The sequence below is a fragment of the Brugia malayi genome (genome assembly GCF_000002995.4).
Source record: "Brugia malayi strain FR3 genome assembly, contig: Bm_v4_ChrX_scaffold_001, whole genome shotgun sequence".
NCBI classification, from domain to species: domain Eukaryota; kingdom Metazoa; phylum Nematoda; class Chromadorea; order Rhabditida; family Onchocercidae; genus Brugia; species Brugia malayi.
In genome coordinates, this window is record NW_025062479.1 from 15,242,768 (window position 1) to 15,267,259 (window position 24,492).

The window sequence follows — 24,492 nt, forward strand, 5'->3', positions numbered from 1 at the left end:
TTATGATGTATCACTTGTTTGAAAACCACTATCCGTTGTATCATTGCCATCTTCTTCTAGCACATCGTCTTTCAATTGATCTTTGATATTACTACAGTTTGGCATAATGCCATTTTCTTTCACTAATTTATCTGAAAGTTCCGAAAGTTCCGGAATTCGAACTTGCATATCGGCAATTAATGTTGTTAATTCATCACTTGTAATAGAAACCGCATCACCGCTAACATGTGAACCAATTGCGCCTGTCTGCAAATAAATTGCAACTGTTTTGTGCACTTTTTTTTAATGTTTTATTCTAGTTTGGAAAATTATTCACTTTTGATTAATTGGATAAGATAGTTAACATTTATTAAAAGAAAGGGAAAAAGTATGATCGATTTAATCACAATAAAAATAAAAAATTATCTGAAATGTACAAAAGCTGAATAAATATAATATATAAAATATTAAAAAAATTTATAAGGAAAAAATATATGTAATATACAAATTTAATTCATTTTAAATTAGTTAACTCAAAGATAATTGTTTGAAGATAATAATAATATTAAACTACAATAGAATGAAGAACATTTATAATTGAATACAATTATAAATCATCATTTGAATAAGTAAACTTAGGAAATCCCATAATTTGAATCAATGAACTTAAAAAAAAAATAAATACTAACTTAAATATTTGCAAAAATAGTTAAAATTGCCATAAATTGAATAAATGATTTGTCTGGAATACCAAAAAAAGAATAAATTAACAAACCAAAGAATCATCGTCTAAATCACATATGGAGCTACCTCGTAACTGAGTATGAGTCCATTTCTCGACTTTCTGTAATCTTTAAAAAATTAAATACTAAAATAGAAAAGATAATCTTATAAATTGAATTTCAGTAAATTTAAATGCTAAACTTAATAAATTATATCACATATAATTACTTTCTCTTATTATAAAACTAATTAAAATGTTTCATTATAATGAAGTTACATTCATAATGAGTAATAATAGCATTCATAATATAGACTTAACTTTTACACCTAACTCAATAAAAACTTACTTTAAATTCAAAAAGATGAGAAATAGCTGTTATAACAAATTTCTTTCTAACGTATAACTAAGTTTTCAACAGCTTAAACCAACAAAAAGTATTTTAATGATATGTTTTACAATGTTTACCTAACGCTGCTAGAAGTGAATCAATAAAGGTCTAAAATTTTAAAACTGAAAATAGTTTCAGACATTTCACAAATTAAATCAATGAGAATACTTACCTTAAGTTCAAGATGAGTAATAGCTTGTTTCAAATCAGCAATATGTTGCATTGCTTCACTATACTTTAATCGTTCCATTACTGATCGTTCCTTTAGCTCACTTTCTACTTCTACCGCTTTACGCCTTTCTTCCTTAATTTGATCCGAAAGCTCTTTCTGACGCTAAACAAAATAAAAATTTTAATTAATTTTTAAACTAAATTTAATTAGATGATATAATGATAAAAACGATAATGACAGTAATTTATGACGATAATAACAATAATAATAATCATCAGTAACAGTGAAAACAGATAATTAGAATAATAGCATACCTGTAGAATATCACCTTTTTCATCTCGTAATCGTTTCATTTCTTCATCTTGTCGTTTAAGTTGATTTGTACAGACATGATTCTGTAAGTAAAAAAAAGTGAAATAATAATTAAGTTTAGTTGTACCCACTTTTTTAATTTCCTTGATGGAATAATCATTACAACTATCGAAGTAAAAAAATTGAAGTTCCTTTTTGAGCACTATATTCCTCTAATATTAACTATCAGATAGAATTATCAAAATTTATAACATCAGAAAGATTAATTTCTTTGTTTGTATAATTTGTTTATAAATAAATAATTGATGAATTTTGGAATAAAGAATGAATTGATAATGGTTTAATAGGAATGAAGAATGGAAACAAATTAACGTTACAAGTTTACTAAATGAGCTCCATTAATTAATAAATGAATCCATTGATAAACAAAATTGATTAATTAGAATCAATTCTACTTTTTTTTTTTTTAATTCTTACATTACCATTATGAACTTAAATTTTAATCACAACTGAGATACTAACTTGTGTTTCTAACTCCATCACTTTTTGGCGCATTTCTTTTAATTCAGCAACAGTATCCGCCTCTCGAATTCTTACACCCATTAACTGATCCTCAAGTTCTTTTATTGCCATATTACCTTAAAAAAATTTATGACAGTAAATTTAACAATTGTCATATCATACTATTATACAGATAGTATTACATAAATTGTAATATGATGCATTAAATACAACAATGCCGTAAATTTGTTCATGCATTTTTTAATTAGTCATATCATACCGGAAGAATCAGAAGCATTAACGCCAGTATCTGATGATTCTGCATTAATGGTACCAATTAAAGTTGCCGTTAATTTAGCTAAACGTTGTCGAGCGCTTTGTGGCACTGTTGTTGGTGGTTGTTGTTGTGATAGCTTATCATTTGATGTGATAACTAGAATTTAAATGATTAATATATTAACAAAATTAGCAATAGTATTATTTGGAAAAAAAGAAATGCAATTTTTGCCTAAATTGAATATAATTAAAATCAATTTTTAGTGTTAGTTTATAATCAGTATTTTTAACCCATAATTAATTTTTGCTTTTTTTATTAAAATGAAATTTTAAGAAGATTAGATTATGATGGAAAAACCTCAAACTTGCATTAATAATTCATTAAAGTAAATTATATTACCAACAATTTTGCTTCAAATTTAATTATTTTTTACATGAGAATGTAATTGTATGACTCTTGTAAAATAGAGTAAGTAAAATTATCTATAAAAAAAGTATACCTTGTGATTCATTGGCCGCAATATTATTTAGCTGCAAGTTAAAATTTGAAAGCGTTGCACGTCCTTCTAAACACATTTTTGACGCATCATTTTCCAATATACGATTGCTAATATATTTCTGCAGAAAATATTTTTGAGGCAAATTATTTAGATCTATATTTCTTAAAAAAAATTTAAGTTTTCGATCAAACATTTACACAATGTTCATTAATCAATAATCTATCTTTAAACATTACATAAAGTTGTACCGTCCAATGTTGTTCTAATTCAGCAAATCGTTGTCGCATTTCTTTAAGCGATAAGGAAGCTTCAGCTTCACGCATTTTTACTGAAATTAATTCTTCCTGCAAACCGGCAATACCATCATCCGGTGGACGTTCACGTAATCTTTTATTTGCTAATTCTAGCTCCTAAAAATTTCACATAATTATTAAAAACATAATAAAAATAATAATTAAAGTTTGATGTTATTTGAAATTATTTTCAAATTCATCATTTTTTTTTCTGATTTTTATTAAATTTAAAATAATAAAAAAATTTTTTTAATGTTAAAAAAACCATTTGTTTAACCTGAATTCGAAGTTTTAAATCTTTAATGATAATTTCATTATCAGCTTCACGTGCACGCGTATCAATAATATCTTGTTGTAATGCATGAATATGTTCAATCATTGATGTATCATCCACTTGCGTAGCACATTCCGTTAATTCCTCATTTTTCTACAAAAAAGAAATATTATTTTAATTATCGAATTGAATAAGTCTAAAATGATTTATTTCTTTAATTCTTTTTTTTTTTTTTTTTTTTTTTTTTTCTAAATTTTTGCACTTTTTATTCCTTTTTATAGTATATCTTCAAGGAAATCAAATTTAATACAATTATAAGAAAAAGAAAAAAAAGAAATGGAAAGCAATATATGAATAATCATCCATTAATGTTAAATTATTTCTTCTAAATATTTTCTTTTTTTATTTCAAAAATTTTTAAATTTCCTTTTATTTTTTAATCCTTTACTTGAAAACATTTAGTCGCAAATTTCGCAAGACAGTGACCAACAATTCAATGCATGTTTGTCAATTCTTCTTATTTGTCCCAATTACTATTACTACTACTAATACTATTATTATTATTTCATAATTATCATCATTATTTACTTACATTGTTATCATTATAATACTAGATATTTATTAAAATGTAGGATTCTTGTGATTTTATATAAAAATCAAAGATTTTGAGAAATATGATTATATTGCGGTTTAATTATTATATTATTATTATCGCTACTTTACTATTGCTACTAATGTATTAATTATGATACCGTTTATTACTATTAAATTACCATGTATCATTATTACAATTATTATTATCATTATTATATCATGTTATTATAACACTGTTTTATTATTGTTGTTATTATTACATGACAATATTACATTGTCATGTTATATTATTATTGCTATCATTACTGTCTATTATTATTGTTATCATCATTTCAATTAGTATTATTAATCATTACTATTAATAGTGTCTTTCATTACTTATTAACTTTGATCGCATAATATAACACAAAAGTAATACAAAAGTTTTGAAAAAGTAATTGATATTTTTGAAGAAAGAAAGGTTCAAAATGAATTCAAAAATGATATCATTAGAAAAAGAGCTGATGTATAATCAGACTGATTACATACATAGGTAATATGCGGAAGAATAAAGAAATCCATTGAAACATTTGTTCTTAATAATGTTAAAGCATTTTATGATAAAGAGTGATAAATAACGATATGGGAAGGATGATAAGTTAAATGTCAGAAAGAAAAGAAAAAAGAAAAGAAGACTATCCTAAGCCCTCAGATAATCTATTTTCGTTGGTTATTCATACTGTTGGGAATTAGCCTTTACCTCATTTATATTATCGAAAAAAAAAAAGAAAGAAAGAGAAAAAAGAGGGGAAAAAAGTTTATTAATTCAAATCAAAGAAGTAAATCATTTTATGAGGACAAACGAAAAAAAAAATTAAATTTAAATGTTATGCAAGAAATATATAATAGGGATTAGGAAGAAAGAAAAAAATTCTTTCCTTATTTTTGTCATTTTCAAATTTTAAACTTGCTAAAATTTTTTTAATTTCAATTGTTGGAAATATTAAAAATATTATAATAATTTTTATACGTTTTTTCTATTTTTTGAAAATGTTTTCTACAAAATGATGATTTTGTCAAATAATAACTTTGTGAATTTTTTTTTTTTGAATAAATAAAAAATAAAAAAAGTGATGAACAGACTTTGCAACTTAAATCTCGAATTGTATCATATGCTTCTTCAAGGCGTCGATGAGCATCTGAATTGATATCGCGAAGTTTCAATAGCTCATGTGATATGCTCATGCAATTTTCCGCTTCCTGTGCTAAATTTACTTGACCTTTTATCAAACGATCAGCTAATGCTGAGCTTTCTTGTTCCAAATAATCAATTCGTTGTCTTAGTAAACGATTTTCAGTTCGTAATCTCTGCAAAGAAAAAAAAAAATATTTTTTGATTTAATTTATTCATTCAAAAAAAAAAATGTAAAATTATTTTAAATGTTTTAAATGTATACATTGCTTTTTGTTCTATTATTTTTTAAAATTTACACATTTTATTCTATCCATTTATTCATTTTTCCTTATATTCGTTCCCTTTCCCGACAACTTTTTTTTTCCATTCATTTCAATATTTTTGAATTTTAAAAATGATGGAAGACAGACATCATCTAATTCCTTTTATGATACATTTGGGAGTTGTTAAAAAACTTGGCGTAATTTTTATTCGAGAATCATTCAAAAAGAAGAAATTTGTTGGGATAAATTTTATACCTTTTATATTTTTGTTTGCGCTGGAAATGGAAGATATTAAAGTAATTTGTTTACCAGTAATTTAAAATAAATAAATAAATGAAGAAAAAAAAAGGAACAAATAGATAATATAGCAAATTACATCTGTTTAAAATGGATATTCTTATTTATTGTATTGAAGAAAAAAACGGTTCGAGGCAAATAAATTTAAAAGAAAAAGAAAAACAAAAATTAGAAAAAAAAATCAATAAAGGCTGGAAATTTTTGTTAAATGAACCTAAAACCAATATTAAGGAAGCGCAAAAGAAAAAACTTTGAAGAACTGTTGCTTACTGAATGAAACATAGCAAAATTAATTATCGAAAGGATAAATGTTACTTAAATAAACAATCACCAAACAGATTTAAACATATGTATAATGTTAGCATTTGACTTCATTCCCTTATATTTTATGTTTAATAGTAAAAATGTAAAGGTAACCTTCCCTAAGTAAACAATGAACTACGGGTGAATAAATAATTAAGTAAACAAGAAACTAGGTAAATAAAGAAACTCCAACATTAATGATGTATTGCGGAAAAAAAGACTCACCCATGAAACTGTAAAATCCATAGCTCTAACAGAAGTACCGGTAAAAAGATCACACTTATTATTTATTAAAAACAATTTTCTAGATGAGTTATACTAAAGTTCATTGCCTTATTTCTTAAATTATTCCACTGTTCTGAGACAAAAGTTCAAAATGTGTCAATTGTCAATTAATTAGTTTGATAATTGTGGAAATTTCAACTAAATTAAAAACCTCCTATCAATCACCCAATTAATTACAGCTCACTAGAATAAACTATCAATTCTATGTCATTCAACATGATTCAAATTCAACCTTACTTGACTATGAAATATTGTTTTAGCAATAAATTTTTAAATGTGCAATTCATACTCATTTTTCTATTCTAACATGAATAATTAATTTACGAATTAGCAAATAAGCCACCTGAATTTTCGAATTTTGTCATCATAAAAATAACAAATACTTCATAGAAACATTTTTTTTGCCTTTCTTTTACAAAAAATTTTTAGTTTTTAGAAAACATTAAGGATTAAAAATAGGCTCAGCAGAAAAAAGAACGAATGTCTGTAAGTAAGAATAATTATTGTCATATTAGCGATTAATTAGTCTGAAAATGCCAAGGCAAAAAAGAAAAAGCAAAAAGAAACGGAAAATTTTATCCATTTGTAATCTACAAATATTACTTTTAATTTTGTCGTCACAATAATTATCATAAAATTAAATTTAGTTGAAGCTATAGAATTATCAAAATAATTTATTCGAGTATAAATATCCTAGTAAAACAATGAAGATTTTTTATGGAAAATTAAGTATTAAAAAATGGAATACAGCAATTTTAGTTTTTAGCTGTTTGAAATGAAATATGGCCTCATTCCCGTAACCAAAAAAAAAAAAAAAAAAAAAAAAACCAACTCGAACTCATAAATTCGTAGATAGAAAATATAAAATCATAAATTAAAGTGTCAATTTGTTCGTTTTAAACCATTTTCTCTTTGAATCTTCTTCATAATTTTTCTTTTTTTTTAAAATTCAATAAAAAATTTTAACTGTTTTTCTGTCTTAAAAATTAATTCAGTATTTTCTCTCAATGAAGAAAATGTTTCGATGGTTGGCAAATAAATACATTCTGTATATGCTCAATTGAAAAAGTGATAGCTAATGCATTTTGCAATAACACGGTATAGAACGGGTAAGCGGGAAATGAGAAAGTGGATGAAATTTGATTGATAAGTCTCGTTAATCTGCAGTTTCGTTAATCTCTGGATTACTTTTTTTGTAGTTTTTTTTTTTTTTTTTTTAATTGAAAGTATTTCTGCTTTAGTTACGGTACTTCTCTGATTCAAATTAAAATGTTAAATTTTAACAGCGCAAAAAAAGGAAACAAATTTCTATTTCAGATATATGCTATGTTCAGATGAAAAGAAGGAACATTCGGGTGATTAAATCAAATGGAAGAGTAAAATAAAATATACTGTAATAGAATCTTGACAAAAAAAAAAAAACATATTCTAATGGAATTCAAATATGTAAAAGTACTACAGCAAAGTTTTAGAAGAAAAGATACACCACGAAAATGCTTTATTGGAAATACACTGTAGCAAAATTACAGCATAAAACATATACTGCAACAAATTCTGACAAAAAATATACCATAATAAAATTCTGGGAAAAAACATATACCGTAATGGCGCTTTGTTGAAAGCATACTTTAATGAAGTTTCAGCAACAAAAATGAATACCGTAACAAAATTCTCACAAACAATGAAAGTAAAAAGAGTTTATTTTATGAAACCTTTGCTTGAGAAAAACAAAAACAAACCTTTTTTGTCCATTGAAATTTTTGCCATATTTTACGTTGTCGATAAACCATTTTTATTAGTTAATTTTTTTTTTGCAACCGAATAATGTGGACTTAAAAATAATTATAGTAACACCTTCATATATAGTAGCAAAAAAAGACAGACGATTCACTGACTGAATTATCAAAACTGAATTGTAAAATTAACCAGCACCAATTTCAGAGAAAAAAGAAAAGATTGATTTATTATTTATTTATGAAGCAAAACTTCCAAAAGTTATGTTTTAATAAAAATTTCAAAATTATATTTTAGGAATAAAGAAAACAAAAAGAAACAAAAGGGAGCTTTAACAATTTTAAGTATGCAAATTAATAAATTAAAGTGATGGAAGAATTCAATATCGAAATATAATTATTGTTTAAAAAATCATCATAAATGATTTGTTTTGTTTCGTTTTTTTCAACGGTTAAATGAGACAATATGGTATATTTTCAAATTTCAAAAAATGAATTGGACGAAAAGAAAAAAATTTCACAATTATAATTTTTTTTATGTGAATTTTTCCAATGATTGCTTCAAAATATATCCATTTTTGCATACATTCAACCTTGTCTTCAAAATATAAATAATACACTCCCGAATTTATGAATGGTTTTTTTTTTCTTTTTTTTTTCCAAATTTTCAAGGTGAAATTTTAGTCTCAAATTCAATTAAAAAAGTCGAATAAATTGAGCAAATGCAGAATGACGCTGAGGGTGCGTAATTATTCTAATTTTCAAGGAAGTTTTGATGTTTGAATTTTTCTACAAAAAATTTTTAAGTCTTCTTTTGGACAAATCAATAGAAGAAACACATTAGGAATGTAAAAACAATTTAAGGATGGGAAAAATAGCATAGGATGAAGTAGAAACAAATTTTTTGGTCTAAAATAAATTTATGAATCACTTAAATGGTGATTTCATCGTTGTTCTTTTGCTTTTGCAATTGAGAAACTGAGAAATGAATCAGATTAAAATGAGGTGAGCTAAAGTGATATTTTGTTGAACTGAACTGAATCAAATTGAACCAAACCGAATTGGATCGGATTGGAATTATCACAATATTAGTAATTTTTTTAAACGATTCTTACTCCTTATTTGATAGCTCTTTTTTTTTTTTTGAATTGGTAACACAAAATATGGATTAATTACTAGGTTAGAATAAATTTTTTATACGAATAAAATTCTTTATAAGTTGATTGATAATAAAAAAAGAAAGAAGAAAATCATAATGTATTTAAAAATATAAAAAAGAAGTGAAGTATGAGGTTGAAAATGTTACTGAAACAATTTACAATAGTTTTAATTCCCGATTTTACAGTAATTTTTTAATTTGGAATAATTTTGACTGAAAATCCAAATTTCGAATATAATTTTAAAAAATGCAAATTTAGGAAAATTTTGAGAAAAAAATCATAAAAATTTTCTGCTCGGCTATTGCAAAGCAGCGATGAAGAAAGAGAAGTGTGAGGAAAAAAGAAATTAATTGTAATATTTGTGTAATATGAAGAAAACAAATAAAGATAGAAAGTGCAAATGATGGTCATAAGAAATAATGATAATAAATGATAATGATAATAATAATAAATAATAATAATGCTGACAATGATGAAAATGATGATAACAATAGTGATAATGATGATGTTGATAATACTAGTGAAATGAGAAGAAGAGGAACATCACAGAGAATTTGTTGATAATAAATTGAACTGATAGAACGAATAAATGAAAACAGGTAAAACCGGATTATCTCTAATTATAGCTACCGGTAAAGTGCTACGTTTCCAGTAACATTTCTAAATGGACATACATACATTAATATAAATATATGAATGTATGTGTATACAAAGTATGAATAGTAAAAATTTCAGAAAGTACTTCAATTCCTGTAGGACATATTTATTAAAAATTAGTCTATCAATATTTCATTTTTGATATTGATAATTGATAAAAATTTCTTGCTATTTCGTATTTTTTTAAAAGTATTTTCAATAATACAATAGAAAAAAGGATCAAAAACTTAAGTGGTAGTAAAAAGTATGGAAAGAGAGAAAAAAGTTTACTAATTGAAATTTTGGAAGAATGAAATTTTTAATAAAATAATGAAGTGCAGAAAAATTAGTGTGAACAGCAACAGTAGTAGAAAATGAATGATTTCACTTCAAAAGTGAAAGGATGGAATGTAGATGAAAGTCAAATTTAGTAAGATTTATAAAATTAGACAAGAAGGATTCAATTTTTTAAATAACTGAAAAAGAAACAGATAAAGAGAAAAGAGCAATAATTCCGTTTTTCTTTCTCTTTTTTTGGAATAAAAAGAGAATATGATTAATTTGCCTATTAATTAGTGAATGATTATCTGTAAACAACTGATAAAAATTTGTTAGATGAAAATTTATCCAAAGAGTTTAAAAGAAAGATTTTAAATATTGATAGAAAATTGATTAGATAATTTTCCAATGTGCACAATCGATGACTGTCACTCAATTGTAAATTTCAAAATGAATTAATTTAGAAAACAAATAAAATTAAGAAGGAAAATATTAAATTAAAAGGGGAATAAGCAAAGAAAGATACAAAATTGACCAAAAAAAAAGGGAAAATTAGGAGAATAAAGAATATACTGAAAGAATGAAGAAAAAAAGGAAAGAAAGAGAAGGAAAAGTGAAAGAAGAAAGGAAGGAATTACTGTTAAATGAAATGGGTGGAAATAATTTTGCTTTTTTTTTAAATGAAAAATGGAAATTGACAGAGTGGAAACAGGAGACTGACTATAAATATAAATATATGAAACGGATTGAAATCAACCAATCAACTAATTTAAGAAAATATCATGCAAAAAAAATATTGCAAAATCTAAAAAAAACTTTTCTTTCCTATAAAATTTTTTAATTTCAAATTTTTTTATTTTAAGAAAAAAAAATACTAATTATTCATTTGTGTTATTTACTGTAAGAATGCATTATGACAAAATATCACTAAAAAAGTGCTGCAAAAAAGAAAACAACAAAATTAAAGAAAGAATTTTTAAAGTGCGAATATTTTAATTTCAATTTCTGCAAAAAAAAAAAATTATCACAAACACTTTTGTTACTTACCAAAAGAATACATTAGCATATCATTTTAATACTAATTATTTGCTTGCTTAAGCGCAATTTTTAAGCTTTTATTTAAGAATAAAGAATTATTTCATGTTTAAATTTTTTTTCATGTAAAAAATTTTTAATTACAATATGGAGAAATAAGTTAACATGTTGTACTTATTGTACTTATTAGATAAGGCAAATTTTTTCTATAGGATACAAGATGAATCTTCGGTTACTAAAGTTATTTGTAGGTAATTACATGAAAACAAAAACGAACTGGAAATTATAGAATTATATTCGAACGCAAACACTGTAAATTGTGTTAAAATTAAAAATGAATTTTTTCCAATTAATTAAAGTTCTAATTTTTTAAATTCATCATCAAATAAATTGCTACATCTCTAATAAATAAAAAAAAGTAAAAAGAACAAGCACAATAGCAAAGTGTATTTACATTATTAGTGGAAATGTCTTAATTGACATTGATGAGAAACAAAATTGATGAATATTCAATAATGAAGTAAATGTGACGATGCGGTACTGTCAGTGGCATTTATTCCATGGTTAATATCCTTTATTAAGATAAAATAATATTAAAATTAAAATACTTATAAAATGTAGTAATTTTGTAATAGTACATAATTAACTTAAGCATAACTTTTTTCTTCCTCTTTTAAAATAGGATGCATTTTTTCCTATGATATTCTAAGTTTAATCAATAATGCTATTCGTTATCACTACATCTCTTAGTAAAAGGATTATATTAACTAGCACAGATTTTAGTAAAAACTTCAAAATTGCCATTTGGTCCCAATTATATTGTAAGAAAACATAAATAGCATTGAAATGTGATCCTTTTGATTGATTATTCAAGGCTACTTAGCACGAAGTACCATTGTCAATGTTTTGAATAATAGCCAAAAAAAAAGAGAAGAAATGATCAACGATATTATTTTATAGTATTGTACATAATCACACATAAATCACACACATAAAAAAAGCATATAAACGGAAATTTATTTCCTGAAATTATTAAGTGGTCCAAAATTATTAGAAGTATCCACTTTCTTTTTTTTTTTTTTCTCATTGAATGCACGAAAAAAAAGTTGAAAAAAATCAGACAGACTGAGAGGGAGAGAGAGAGACAAAAAAAAAGATTTATTAAATATTACCCGAATAATTGGATTAATTAATTAAAATACACACTTCAAATTATTTTAAAAGTACTAAACATACAATTCACTTACAGTAATGGACATTAATTTAAGGAAATACTATTTCATTTATTCTATTATAGTATTTTAACTTGTCAAAAATAGCAAAAAAAAAGCAAAAAGAAAAAATAAGACAAAATTAATTGGTGATTTCTTTTTTTAAAAATCAAAAAAATTTTTAAAAACTATAAATTTTCATTTAATTGTCAGTGACTTTAAAAGATTATTTATTTATTTTTTTGCCGATGATAAAAATAATAGAATGAATAAGTTTAGAAAAGAATAAGATATATTACATTCATTAATAAATACTATATTTGTGTTATCATCAGCAAAATGTTATCAACTTCAAATTGACCTACATTACATGCGATTGAGTGACCTTTTAAATATTGCACCTACCCATTTTAATTCTTAGCATTCTAAATACATTTCTAAATATGTATGGAATAAATTATTGATAGTGCTCATATGATTCATTATTACTTTGAAATAGTAAAATACTAATTAAGTTTGACTCATCGTTTCGATAAAATTATAATATAACGTTTATAGTTTGCAAAAGAAAAAGAAGAGAAAAACGGAATAAGTATATTTTAGCACTGATTTAATTTAAACAAAATTTTGGTAATTTATTACGGAAATAAAAAGGAAAGGTTTTATGATTTCTAATTAATGTTAAATGAAAATTTTGTGATTTCTCATTAATTAACATATTAAATATGAAAAGCTGAAGTGTTAAGAAAATGAATAAACATAAAGTAATAATTTGATAGAAATAACAAAAAATAAAAATAAACTGTGAAAAGATTTGTTGACAAATAAATCCTTTCATTTTACTTCAAAGATAATAATTTCAAAAATATAAGTTGAATTTTGAAATAGATGCTGACAAAAAAAAAATTAGTTTAGATTTAGTAAAAGAAGAAAATTAAAGGAAAAATATTTGTTTTTTCATCTTGAAACTTTTTTTTTTTTGTTTCGTCAATCTTAACCAAATGAGTGATAAATTGGATTTTTCTTTTTTAATGATTGATAAGTAAATTGAATTGATTTTGAGAATGATAAATTGAATTTATTAAGATTGGTAAATTGAGTTTCACAAGACTGGTAAAATTATATCAGCTACTTTAACAATCTATTAACAAAAAACACTGAAATTTAAAAAATGTTCCAAAACAAAAAAAAAAAAAGGGCAAAAAAAGTGTTGAAAAAAGGTGGAGGTGAAAAGTTTTAGATGTTTGAAAGAAAATAATTAAAAAGTTAGTAGCTTTTTTCTTCAAACCTTAAAAAAGGTTTGAAGAAAAAAAAAAGGAGTGTTGAAAAAGTAATGATTGTCAGTTAAATAAGGAAGGTATCTAAACTGGTTGAAAATAATTTCAGAAGAAAAAAAAAGAATTTAACAAATGAATTCATTGATGTTCGTTCTATTCCAAAAATTAATGATTCTTCGTCTTTTCCGCTTCACTTTTTTTCTCTTTCCTTACCATTAAAAGAAAAAAAAAATATTTTGAGAACAAAATACATTAAAAAAGGAAAAATAATTTACATTGATTGAAGGAATCGATTCATACTTAACATTTGTTTTTCAGCAAAAGAAAAAAAAAATTTTGAATTTTGATTATTTAAAATTTTAAATATTTACTAAATTTTTCAGCATATAATAACAAAAAATAATGGATTATTCTTCGTTTGATAAAGATTTTATTTTAAAATTTGCAGTTTTTTTTAAAAAAAAAATCAAGAAAAACTTTGCCAATTTTAAATAGGATTATATTTGTTAATATTAGTAAAATGACACATTTAAGACATATAAATGATATGCAAATTTAGTAAAAAATCAAATAATTAATTTGCTTAAAACACTGAATGAAAAAATTGAAGAAAAAAAGGAAAAACTAACTCTTAACTCGATTGCTTCTTCTTGCTCTTTGGTACGTTTTGTTAAATAATCTTTTTCCAATCTAAAATGTAAAAGAATCATTCGTTTTTATTAAATTAAATTTGAAAGTTTTAAACTAAAAATATTAAAGAACTTGCAAAAAAGTGATAAAAATGAATATTTTCTAAATTTTATTTTTACAAATTACTTAATTTACTTTATTACCATATTAAAGTGACAATTATATAAAAATACATGTACACCAAACGTGATTTCACGCATATGTTAAACGCACTTTACATATAGCGTAAGAATGAATGACGTATATATGACGTGTTAATTTACTGAAAATTTTCCTATAATTTTTTTTATAATCAATACTTACATGTTTTATTGGAATGAATTTTGAAAAATATAAATTTTTGCAGCATTTAATTACAAGGATAATGCTTTCATGGTGGCATTTTGCTAATTATCACTTTACAATAAATTAGTTAAAAATAATATTTTATTTATTCATTTATTTAACGAAAACAAAATTTTCCTACTTGATTATTTTCAAAAAAGATAAAAAAAAAGATAAGCCGATGAATCGATAAGCAATATTTTATTAAAACATATGTAATCTCTTTTTAATAATAAATAATATTTTATCTCAAATAAAAACTTTCTATTTGTTCCATTTTGATATTTTCAAAAAAAAAAAAAAAAAAAAAAAAAAAGGAAAAAAAAAGACAAAAAAGGAAGAAATCTATTTTATCAGTAGAAGAAGACTGAACGAATAATTCTATTTTGAAAAATTATTTTAGAAAAAAATGAAACTTTATTTTTTTGCTCACAATTTTTTAGCATTGCGAAAAAAAAGCATTGTTGTTTTATTTCAGTTTGTGTAACAAAAGCGCTTCTTGTGATCCGGAAAATGATCATTCTTGATTTATTATTTCCACTTTTTTTTCTACAATTAGTTTAAAAACTGGTAAATGATTTTGGTTAGTTAGAGAGAGGAAAAACGAAAAAAAAATCATATCAAATATCTAATTTACGAATATTGTAAAGATTAGATAACAACAAAATTATACGGCTAAAAACAATCATTTAGATGGACAGTGGACAGTTATGATTAATATTACAATTAAATTGAAATGACAAATATTGTTGAAATTTTTACAAAGAAAAATAATTTTAGTAGTAAAATGTCAAATTTATATGTCAGATTTTTACATATTTTCTAAGTTTAAAGAATTTAAATTCCAACAAAAAATAAAAATTATGAAAATGAATGAAATGACAATAAAACTAACTTTTTCATTTTTTTAGCATTCAATGTAACTTTATTTGCTACAACAAACAAAAGCTCGTGATCATTCTCGTATCGCTCACGCACTTCACGTTGGAAATACTGCAAAATTCAAATTTGAATCAAATTTCACTGAACTTTTGAAATTTTATGCTAAAATTACTATTTGTAAAAGTTAATAAAAGGAACATTCGCTTTTATTAAATTTATTACAATAATTTATTTTTGTTGCATTAAATAAATTTATTACAATAATTGAAAATATAAATCGTAAATATGCAATGATAATTTGACTTTATCTTAATTTAAGCAATTTTTTGCTTTAATTAAACTTATTTAAAATAATTAATAATCATTACTATTACTTCGGGTTTGGATAATTAACAATACTAATGAATTATTACTCTTATTAATAGCTCAAATTCAAAAATTTCTCGTAATGCTAATGACAACACAGAATTTTTTTTTTTTTAGGAAAAACAGTAATAACAATCCTGAAATTAACCTTAAGCATTCCTTCCATATCCAATTTTAATAAGTCTAGTCGAGCTTGTTGTAAAATTGCCATCGCTACACGAAATATAAATTCCATTCCCTCAAATAAATTAATCAATCAATAAATTAAGAAAGAAAAGACTAACCACAAAAATTATATGATATTTTTGATTGAAAGACCAATAAAAATAATTAAAAAATATGCCTTATTAATATGAATTGCACATTCTCTAAAAAAATTCTGAGTAAGATCTTAAAAAAAAAAAAAAAAAAAAAACTAAATATTTATTATGAAAAATTCTGTATATATCTATCTAATTTATAAAAAAATCAATTATTATAAAATTCCGAAAAAAAATTTTTTTTTAAATATCTGAAATTCAGCAAGAAAGAGATGTGAAGTATTACTGACAGTAGTAAATTTTCGCTCCATCTTTTAAATTTTAAAAGAAAAAGTAACAGAAATTCATAATTGAATAAATGAATGAATACATTTTATAAGTTATAATATTTCAACACTATATTTTTGCATGCATTTAGTAATTTAAGTAAGCTGACTTAATAACTATAAGCATTTTAATTGGAACTGGAATATGATGCGAAAAATTACTTTGTACAGAAAAAAATGTTCAGAAATAAACAAAAGAAAAAGTTTTGATTCAATTTATTTTCAACCAAAACTTTTTTTTAATACTTAGCTTTGGGAATGAATTTTAGGATAATATTGCTGCAAGTTTGGAAAGAAGATAAATGGTGGAAATTTTAGAACGCATTTTAAAAAGTTACACTCTTTGTTTTTTTTGTGTTTAGAATTAACAAAATAAGAAGTTCAAATATTTGAAATTAGATAATTTCGATTGTTAACTTCTTAACAAATTAGTTATAAAATTTTATTAAAAACGTAAAAAGTTTAGTAGAAAGATTAATTTATAATTGAAATAATGATATCTCATTTATAATGAAAATAGGCGGCAAAATTAAAAAAAGTAATCAGTGAAAGGTAAAATTCATTTAAGTATTTTCACCTTAGCAATCTTAAGGTATGCAATTTAATTTAATAAACATTAAGAAAGGAACTTCAACTAGAATTCAAGTGAAATTACAGTAATGAAACATTATAACTAATAAAATGATTGGATAATAAAGGGAATAAAAATTGCTAAGATATTCTTAGTGTGTACTAGGTTCAAATTGTAGCCCAGTACATGCTAGGCTCAGTATATTCTCAATGCTTGCTAGGCTGAACTTCCATACTGCATGCTCGGTGCGATTCTGTTTCTAGTGTGCATTAAATTCAGTTATATTCCTGGCTGTTGCTAGGCTTAATTAATCCACCAGGAATCAATGATAGGAAATGTTCTATAATACGGAGTAAATAGGAAAATAAGATTTGTATGGAAACATTAATTAATTAAGAATTACTTCAGCAAGAAAGATATCCATAATTCTGTTGGCCAATTCCAACGGTAATGTTGTGGTAAAAAGAGCCAAGAACCAACTGCTAGCATACATACTCGTATCAAAACCCATATTATTGAAATGAGCACATAAATCTGGCATTTGTTCCTAAATACAGCTAAAAATAATTAAACATTTGATTAATGGAAATAAAAATTATATTATAATTAATTAAATTCAGAAGTGATTAAATAAATATTTGATTACTAGAAAAAAATGTCAAAATAAAATCAAATGCTGTGAAGAAATTAAAAATAGAAACATATAATTTTAAAAATACCGACAATCAGTCAGTGTTTCCTAAGAAAAAGGAAAATCACTCTTTAGAGGTCAGTTTTATTTTATACTATAACCAGTAGCAGTGATCAAACCAATGCAAAGCATACATTAATTAATACAATTCAGTAAGTTTCAATTAAACCTACATCATAATTACAACTGCATTTGCATTTTTAACAAAAATGATACTTTCTATATTTTGAATAAAATTAAATCTAACGATAGGCTATCTTTAGCTAAATAATACATAAATACTTTAAACTGTTGCAAGGTAAGCTAATTCTTGGTTATGTTAAATTCGTGATGAGTATGAAGAGTTCAACATAAAAACACAAAATGTTTAACCATTAAAAAAGTAAACTTGGTCAATAATTATTTTAAAATTTGCATCTTAATTCAATTTTAAATTACTTTATAAGTTATTAAGAAAAATAATAGAAAGAAAAAAGAACTGACTTGAACAAGGCACTCAAGTTGAAACATACATAAACCTAATTCGGTCATTGCGGGCTTAAATAATTCTCTTAAACGATAAGCTTCCATTAATCGTATAAATACCGCAAATGCTTCTTCTTCAGGCATCTAAATCAAATTAAGAATTAAATTTAAAAAAATTAAATTAATAATGAAAAAATATTATTATTGTTGATAAGAAGTGAAGTGGTAAGATGAAAAGTGAAAAAGAATTCCAAATGCTACGGGGACAATACAACCTTATCAATTAATCTGTCCGATGCCACTTGATATTGAAAGGACCCAATATTTCGATCCCTTTTCATTTAATTTTCAACTCAGTAATGTTCCTAACTATACTGTAGTCAGTACCAAAACACGTCAAAATTCCTCGCCATTATCGGTAAGCCTGAAACCCGATCCTATGATTCAAAGAGTATAAGAGAGAGAGAGAGAAAGGACGGAAGAGTACGGAAGAGTTTGATAATCCACTAAAAAAAAAAAACATTAAAATTTTTAAAAAATTTCATCCTTCCTCAGTTAATTAACCTTAAATTATACCTGTAGTAGTAATTGACCAACAATAAAGGCACTTCCTTGGCAATAGCCTACTTCACTATCATGTATGCTATATGCTTTAATAACATTAAAAAGAGCTTGCTGTCCACGACCGTTATCCTTGAAAAATTCTAATTCAGGATATGTCCGTGGAATATCACGTAATATTACCTATAACAATAATAGCAATCATAATGTTTGCACAATATCATAGATAATAATGATAACTGATAACAATAACACTAATAATAGCAATAATTACAAAATGTTTAACAATAATTATAAGATAATACAATTCTCAATCATAATTTGATCCAATTGTTAAACAGTAATGAAAATAAATATTTACACTTTTACTTTTTCATATGGAGATGATCTCCTCATGCAATCTGCATAAATATCGTGAACTGTAGATACATTAGCATCGCTTAACAACTGCCATGCTATCGTACGAAAATGTTGTGGAATACCACGACGAACAAGTTCCTAAAGTTATTACTTTACTCGATTGATAAGTATATCCATTGCTTTGATATCAGACCATATCATACAATTCTACTCTGTCAAATCAGAATTCCTACAAATACTACTTTACTTCATAGATATATCTATTACCTTCATCGTATCATATCATACAGTTCTATTCTACTAAATCAAAATTTTTGCATTTATTACTTAATTAATTAACGGATAATTATATCCACTGCTTCCATATCACACAAATCTATCCTACCAAATCAAAAAAGTTTCACAACTTTTTTAAAATCAAGCATTGATATATATGTATTAATTTTGTTTAAATTAAGAAACAAATGCGGAGAGTAATTTTTGAAATAATTTTTTGCTATTTTTTTTTAAAAAAATATTTTTACACACTTATTTTTCATTCAAATTAGTAAGTACTTAATTTTGTTAATCCTTTTTTTTTTTTTTGCTTCTTTTTCAATGTTTTCCTAATATATTTCATTTTACAATATGATTAACTTAATAGATAAATTATAAATAAATATAAATATACATATACATATATATTTCTTTTTCGGATAAAATTTAAACTTTTTCTTATGAGAAACAAAGACCAAAAAAGGTATTATTTCAGCATATTTATTATTTATCCATGTATTTGTTTCTATTTCTTAATCTTTTTTAATTAAGCCGCATTTTTTCTTCATTTCATTACTTTTCTTCCATTTACTTCCATTACTTTTACTTTGTCATTTTATTACTTTATATTTATCACTTTTATTTCATTACTGTCTTCATTTTATTACTTTGGTTAATACTCACATGATAATTCAACTTCCCTAGATATCTTATTACCTATGTTAAAAAATATATAAAAATTACTCATTTACTATCCATTTTTTCTTTCCATTGCACTGACAAAAAGATACTTGCTATTTTTGTTGTTATCTTACTTTTTCTTTTACATATATTATTTTTTCGGTATTTTTTTTTTTATTCATAATTATTTATCACTTATTAAATTAATTTGCAATCCATTTTTATTCAACAAATGTATTTCTACTCGGTATTTTCAGTCCAAAATATTTGCAGTCATAAATTTTAATAAATTATATGAAAAATAAATTTTATTTTAAGATAAAAATAATTTAATAAAATTGATGATAGTGGAAAAAAAAATTTTCCAATTGTTTTCGAATAAAATAATTGAAGAATTTATATTTATCTTTGATATTTAATTCCTCAGTTAATTTTAATTCGTAAATTTCTTTTAATTATAAAAAGGTTTGAAAATGAAAGGAAATAGTGAATTTATTCAGTAAAGCAATATAATACTTTAAATTTGAAGTGTAAATCAACTCAATTTTTTAATAGGCATAACCCTCCCAAGCATTTGGGTGATTATATGAGCTAAAGATAAATCAATAAATCTACATTAAATTATAAAACCTTAATATAATTTGGCCTTTTCCGAATTTCAACTTCCCAATTTTTGATCAAATTTCCCCAAATAGCCCAAAGATCCAAGTCTTCATCATCATCTACAGGCACACTATTCTCCCGTGATTTATTCGATCTGAAATATTATTTAATTTTATACTGTTAGCACTTCTGTTAGAAAAAATTGAGCTTTTACAGTAAGTGATTCACAATGCAAAATAGTTTAGATTATTTAGAAATGTATATTTGAAGCAAATTGCCTTTTTAAGCTTTCATTTTTTAATACCACATAAATGGAAAAAGGAATGCCATATGTCACTAAAAATTCAAATTTATAGAATTGATTAGGAATTAAATTTTAAGTATATTATTATAATGATCAATATCATTTATAGGAAATTTATTCTTATTTCTATAGGTCTATTAATAAGATGATGTCTTTTAGATAATTATCCTTAGAGAAAAGAAATGATTTTAAATGGTAAAATTATAGTAGAATTGAGTCATAAATTTTAATAAAATTTTCAGTTGAAATTTTAAATTGAAATTATTTGAACATGAAATTATCAAAAAAAAGACAATAACTCAACTTTATAAAAATCTGATAAAATAAATAAAATCTAAAAAATGAATGAAATAATAAAGAACAAAAAGAAAGAAACAATAAAACAAAAATGCCTTGGACTGAAGCTATCAGTTAGCGCACCACCAGAGCTACTTGAACCGGTTCGTATGGATGCAACCGAACGTGAATCCAATTCATTTGATGTATTCATCTGTTCCATCTTCATTAGGATTGAAACAACCGGTTCCGGTACTTTACCGTTTAATTCAGTTTCTGCACTACTATTCACCGCACAAGCAGCACCGGTTTCTCTCACTCCAACTATTGTTGTTGAAGCAAATGATTCACTAGCGCTTGATAATGATTCGTTTAGTAATTCTTAAAAAAAAAAATTATTTTGATTTAATCAATAAGCATATTCAACCTCAAATAAACATACTAGTAATATTTACAAAAAAAAAAAAAAAAAAAGAAGACTTAATTCAACGAAAAAACTTTAATTCAAAAATGTGAAATATTGTAGAAAAAAATTTAATTCAAAAAATATGAAATAGTGGAAAAATATATTTAAAATTATAATTTGAAAGAAAAAAAGAGCTCAAATAAATAAAACGAAATAAATATGCGAGAGAAAACAAAAAGGAATGAGAAAAAGGAAGAGAGAGACGGAGAGAGGGAGAAAGATAAAACGATGAAATATTTACATAATCAAGGCGAACATAATTTATCGCTAATTATGGATTAACTGGCATTAAAACTTAGCATTCAGGACAAAGACCTAATTTAGGTAAACAGAAATTTAATTCTTTATCTTCCTTTTTTTTCTTCCTTCTCTTTCGCCCTACTTCTCTCTCTTCTTCTCCCTTAAGCTTTCTGTTAAAATTATAAAATTGATAATTTATACAGAAGAAAAAAAAAAAGAATTTGTTTTCTTCAAAATTAATAAAAATATTGCTGATATTAAATGATTACAACTGATCCCTTAAATTTAAATCCCAATAAAATTCCTTTAAATTATCAAAGAATTGTTAGATTGACTCTACTAAATTTTTCTAAATCATCGATAAATTAGTCTTTAGATTTAATTCTCATCATATTTCTTTTAAAACTATTAGGAGAAATACTTAAATTATCATCAGATTGATTCCTAAATTTATCTTTTGATCAAATTTTTTAAAATAAAAAATGAAATTAATCTATTAACATGATTTAATTCGAATTATTTCTACCAATTCCCTATTATCGTCCGTCTTTCTGCTTTTGCTGTACATTAGTGAAAAATAATGAATGGAAAATTTTGTCGTTGGTTTGATAAATTTCGCAAAAAATAACTCTGTTAAACGAAAAGAACAATGGATTTTAAGCGCAAAATGATCAAAAGAAATAAATAAAAATGTCAGTGAAAAGATCGCAAGAAAAGTGAAAAAAAAAGAAAGAATTGAACAATTTTAACCTAATTTCATACCTTTTTCTTCTTTTGTGGTTATCAAAAATTTCTTCTATTTTTTTGGCAAGAAAAAATCTTCAAAATTAACGATTGATTAAAAGAAATTTACTTATTTTTGTTGCTGATATTTTAATGAAAAATCTGAAAATAAATTTATGAGCTTTTATATACCTTTTTTTTTTATTTAAATTATTTTTGTATTGCTATAAAATTAATCCTTTTTATTATAATTCCCTTTTTTTCAAAATATATAAATTGAAACTTTTATAAGTTTAAGAAATTGGGAATTTTTTCTGTTGACAGAAAATCTATTTCATTTTTATAAATTTTTCCCTTCGGAAACATTAAGAAATAGCAATCAATTTTGTCGTTCTTTTTTTTTTTGGAATAGAAAAAGAATAGAAGAACTGGTGATTAATTTTTAGTAACCTTTTTTTTTTTTTTTTCAATATTTTTTATCTGTTTAAAATTCCGTTTAGTTTAAAACATTGAACGAGAAAAACTGATGAGAGAAGTTTGCCCATATTTGTTTCATAATCTCTTTATTTTCAATCCGTTTATTAATATCAGTTAGTTGCAACGAATATGCTTTTTTTAATTTTGAAATAAGCAAATCAAAATATTCATTAAACTTAACAGAAATAAAGAACGGTGAAAATAAAAATTTATTTACTTTTTTTTTTTGCATTTAATCGAATAGATGAAATATAAATCTGTATTTCAATCTGCAGTTAAAAATAACTGGAATACAGAATTACAATAAGTGATAACATATCTGTTGTTATATAAAATAGACATAGAATAAAAAAACTAGATAAGAATAAAATTTAAATAGATGGAATCTATTTTAAAGACTAAAATTAGTTAAAATTTATAATTTATGGTAATCAATAACATAAAAAGACGTTATTTTATATTTTAATTTATGGGAATTTGATTATTCATTTCAAAACAAAACATTTCAATATGGAACACATTCATAGCTGTCATTCATCCAATCATTTTCAATCCTTTTCATACTTAACACGAAATATATTTTATTTTATCGATTGATACGATAGAGAATTGAATGAATTCAATTTGTCAATGATACTTTTGACACGATTAATAATTTTTCACAATATCATTATTACTATTTCTGCTATATTCTAGGCTATTTAATCCATTATAATTGAAATAAATTTAACATTTGACATAAAAATTAGATATTAAATTAATACATAACTCTATTATTTTTTAATTTATTCCACACTTTATTAATCGTATTCATACGCTTACATGATGAATACAATCAATTTGCTAATTATATATTTTCTAGCATAAGTCAAACTTAATGAAATGTTTGTATGATTATTTGCATAAATATAGCATAATAACACGAAATATTTTAAAATATTAATTAATTTTATTGAATACAAATATATTACTAATAATTCAAATTACTGTTGTTGGTTATAAATTAAATAAATAAATGAAGTAATTGTAAATAAATTATTTATAGTTAATGTGTTTCAGATGAAATTGTTATGTTCCATTAATCTTTAATGTAAAGTCAAATGCTTAGAATGTCAGTAAGCACTCTGTTTCAATTTATCTCCCTCAAAAGCACATTTTTTTCTTTTGTATGCATGTGTGGGTATGTGTATGTGTATGTATATGTATGTGCATTTTGTGTTCTGTCTTATTAATGAGGTAGCGGTTAGACTGTGTGTTTAAACTAGCAAATAGTTAGCTTATAATTTGGAAAATGATAAGAAATTA

The 24,492-nt window shown here is 23.8% G+C and overlaps 1 protein-coding gene across 3 annotated transcripts in view; it reads right to left on the bottom strand.

Moving 5' to 3' along the window:
* Bma-eat-17 overlaps positions 1-24,492 on the bottom strand; it is a gene marked incomplete at both ends in the record, with an annotated part of 30,043 nt that continues 5,551 nt past the window's right edge. The window contains 19 exons of one of the 3 annotated variants that reach the window (XM_043074958.1): positions 1-246; positions 755-823; positions 1,264-1,425; positions 1,578-1,658; positions 2,098-2,213; positions 2,357-2,509; positions 2,853-2,970; positions 3,101-3,262; positions 3,423-3,572; positions 5,136-5,360; positions 14,296-14,356; positions 15,576-15,673; positions 16,077-16,166; positions 17,489-17,632; positions 18,260-18,385; positions 18,818-18,985; positions 19,172-19,300; positions 20,729-20,855; positions 21,398-21,662. In XM_043074958.1, the coding sequence (XP_042930892.1) occupies positions 1-246; positions 755-823; positions 1,264-1,425; positions 1,578-1,658; positions 2,098-2,213; positions 2,357-2,509; positions 2,853-2,970; positions 3,101-3,262; positions 3,423-3,572; positions 5,136-5,360; positions 14,296-14,356; positions 15,576-15,673; positions 16,077-16,166; positions 17,489-17,632; positions 18,260-18,385; positions 18,818-18,985; positions 19,172-19,300; positions 20,729-20,855; positions 21,398-21,662 (2,690 nt within the window). Of the gene's footprint in view, positions 247-754; positions 824-1,263; positions 1,426-1,577; positions 1,659-2,097; positions 2,214-2,356; positions 2,510-2,852; positions 2,971-3,100; positions 3,263-3,422; positions 3,573-5,135; positions 5,361-8,074; positions 8,126-14,295; positions 14,357-15,575; positions 15,674-16,076; positions 16,167-17,488; positions 17,633-18,259; positions 18,386-18,817; positions 18,986-19,171; positions 19,301-20,728; positions 20,856-21,397; positions 21,663-24,492 lie in introns of those variants that run through there. The other 2 variants (XM_043074959.1, XM_043074960.1) reach the window with 2 other exon arrangements.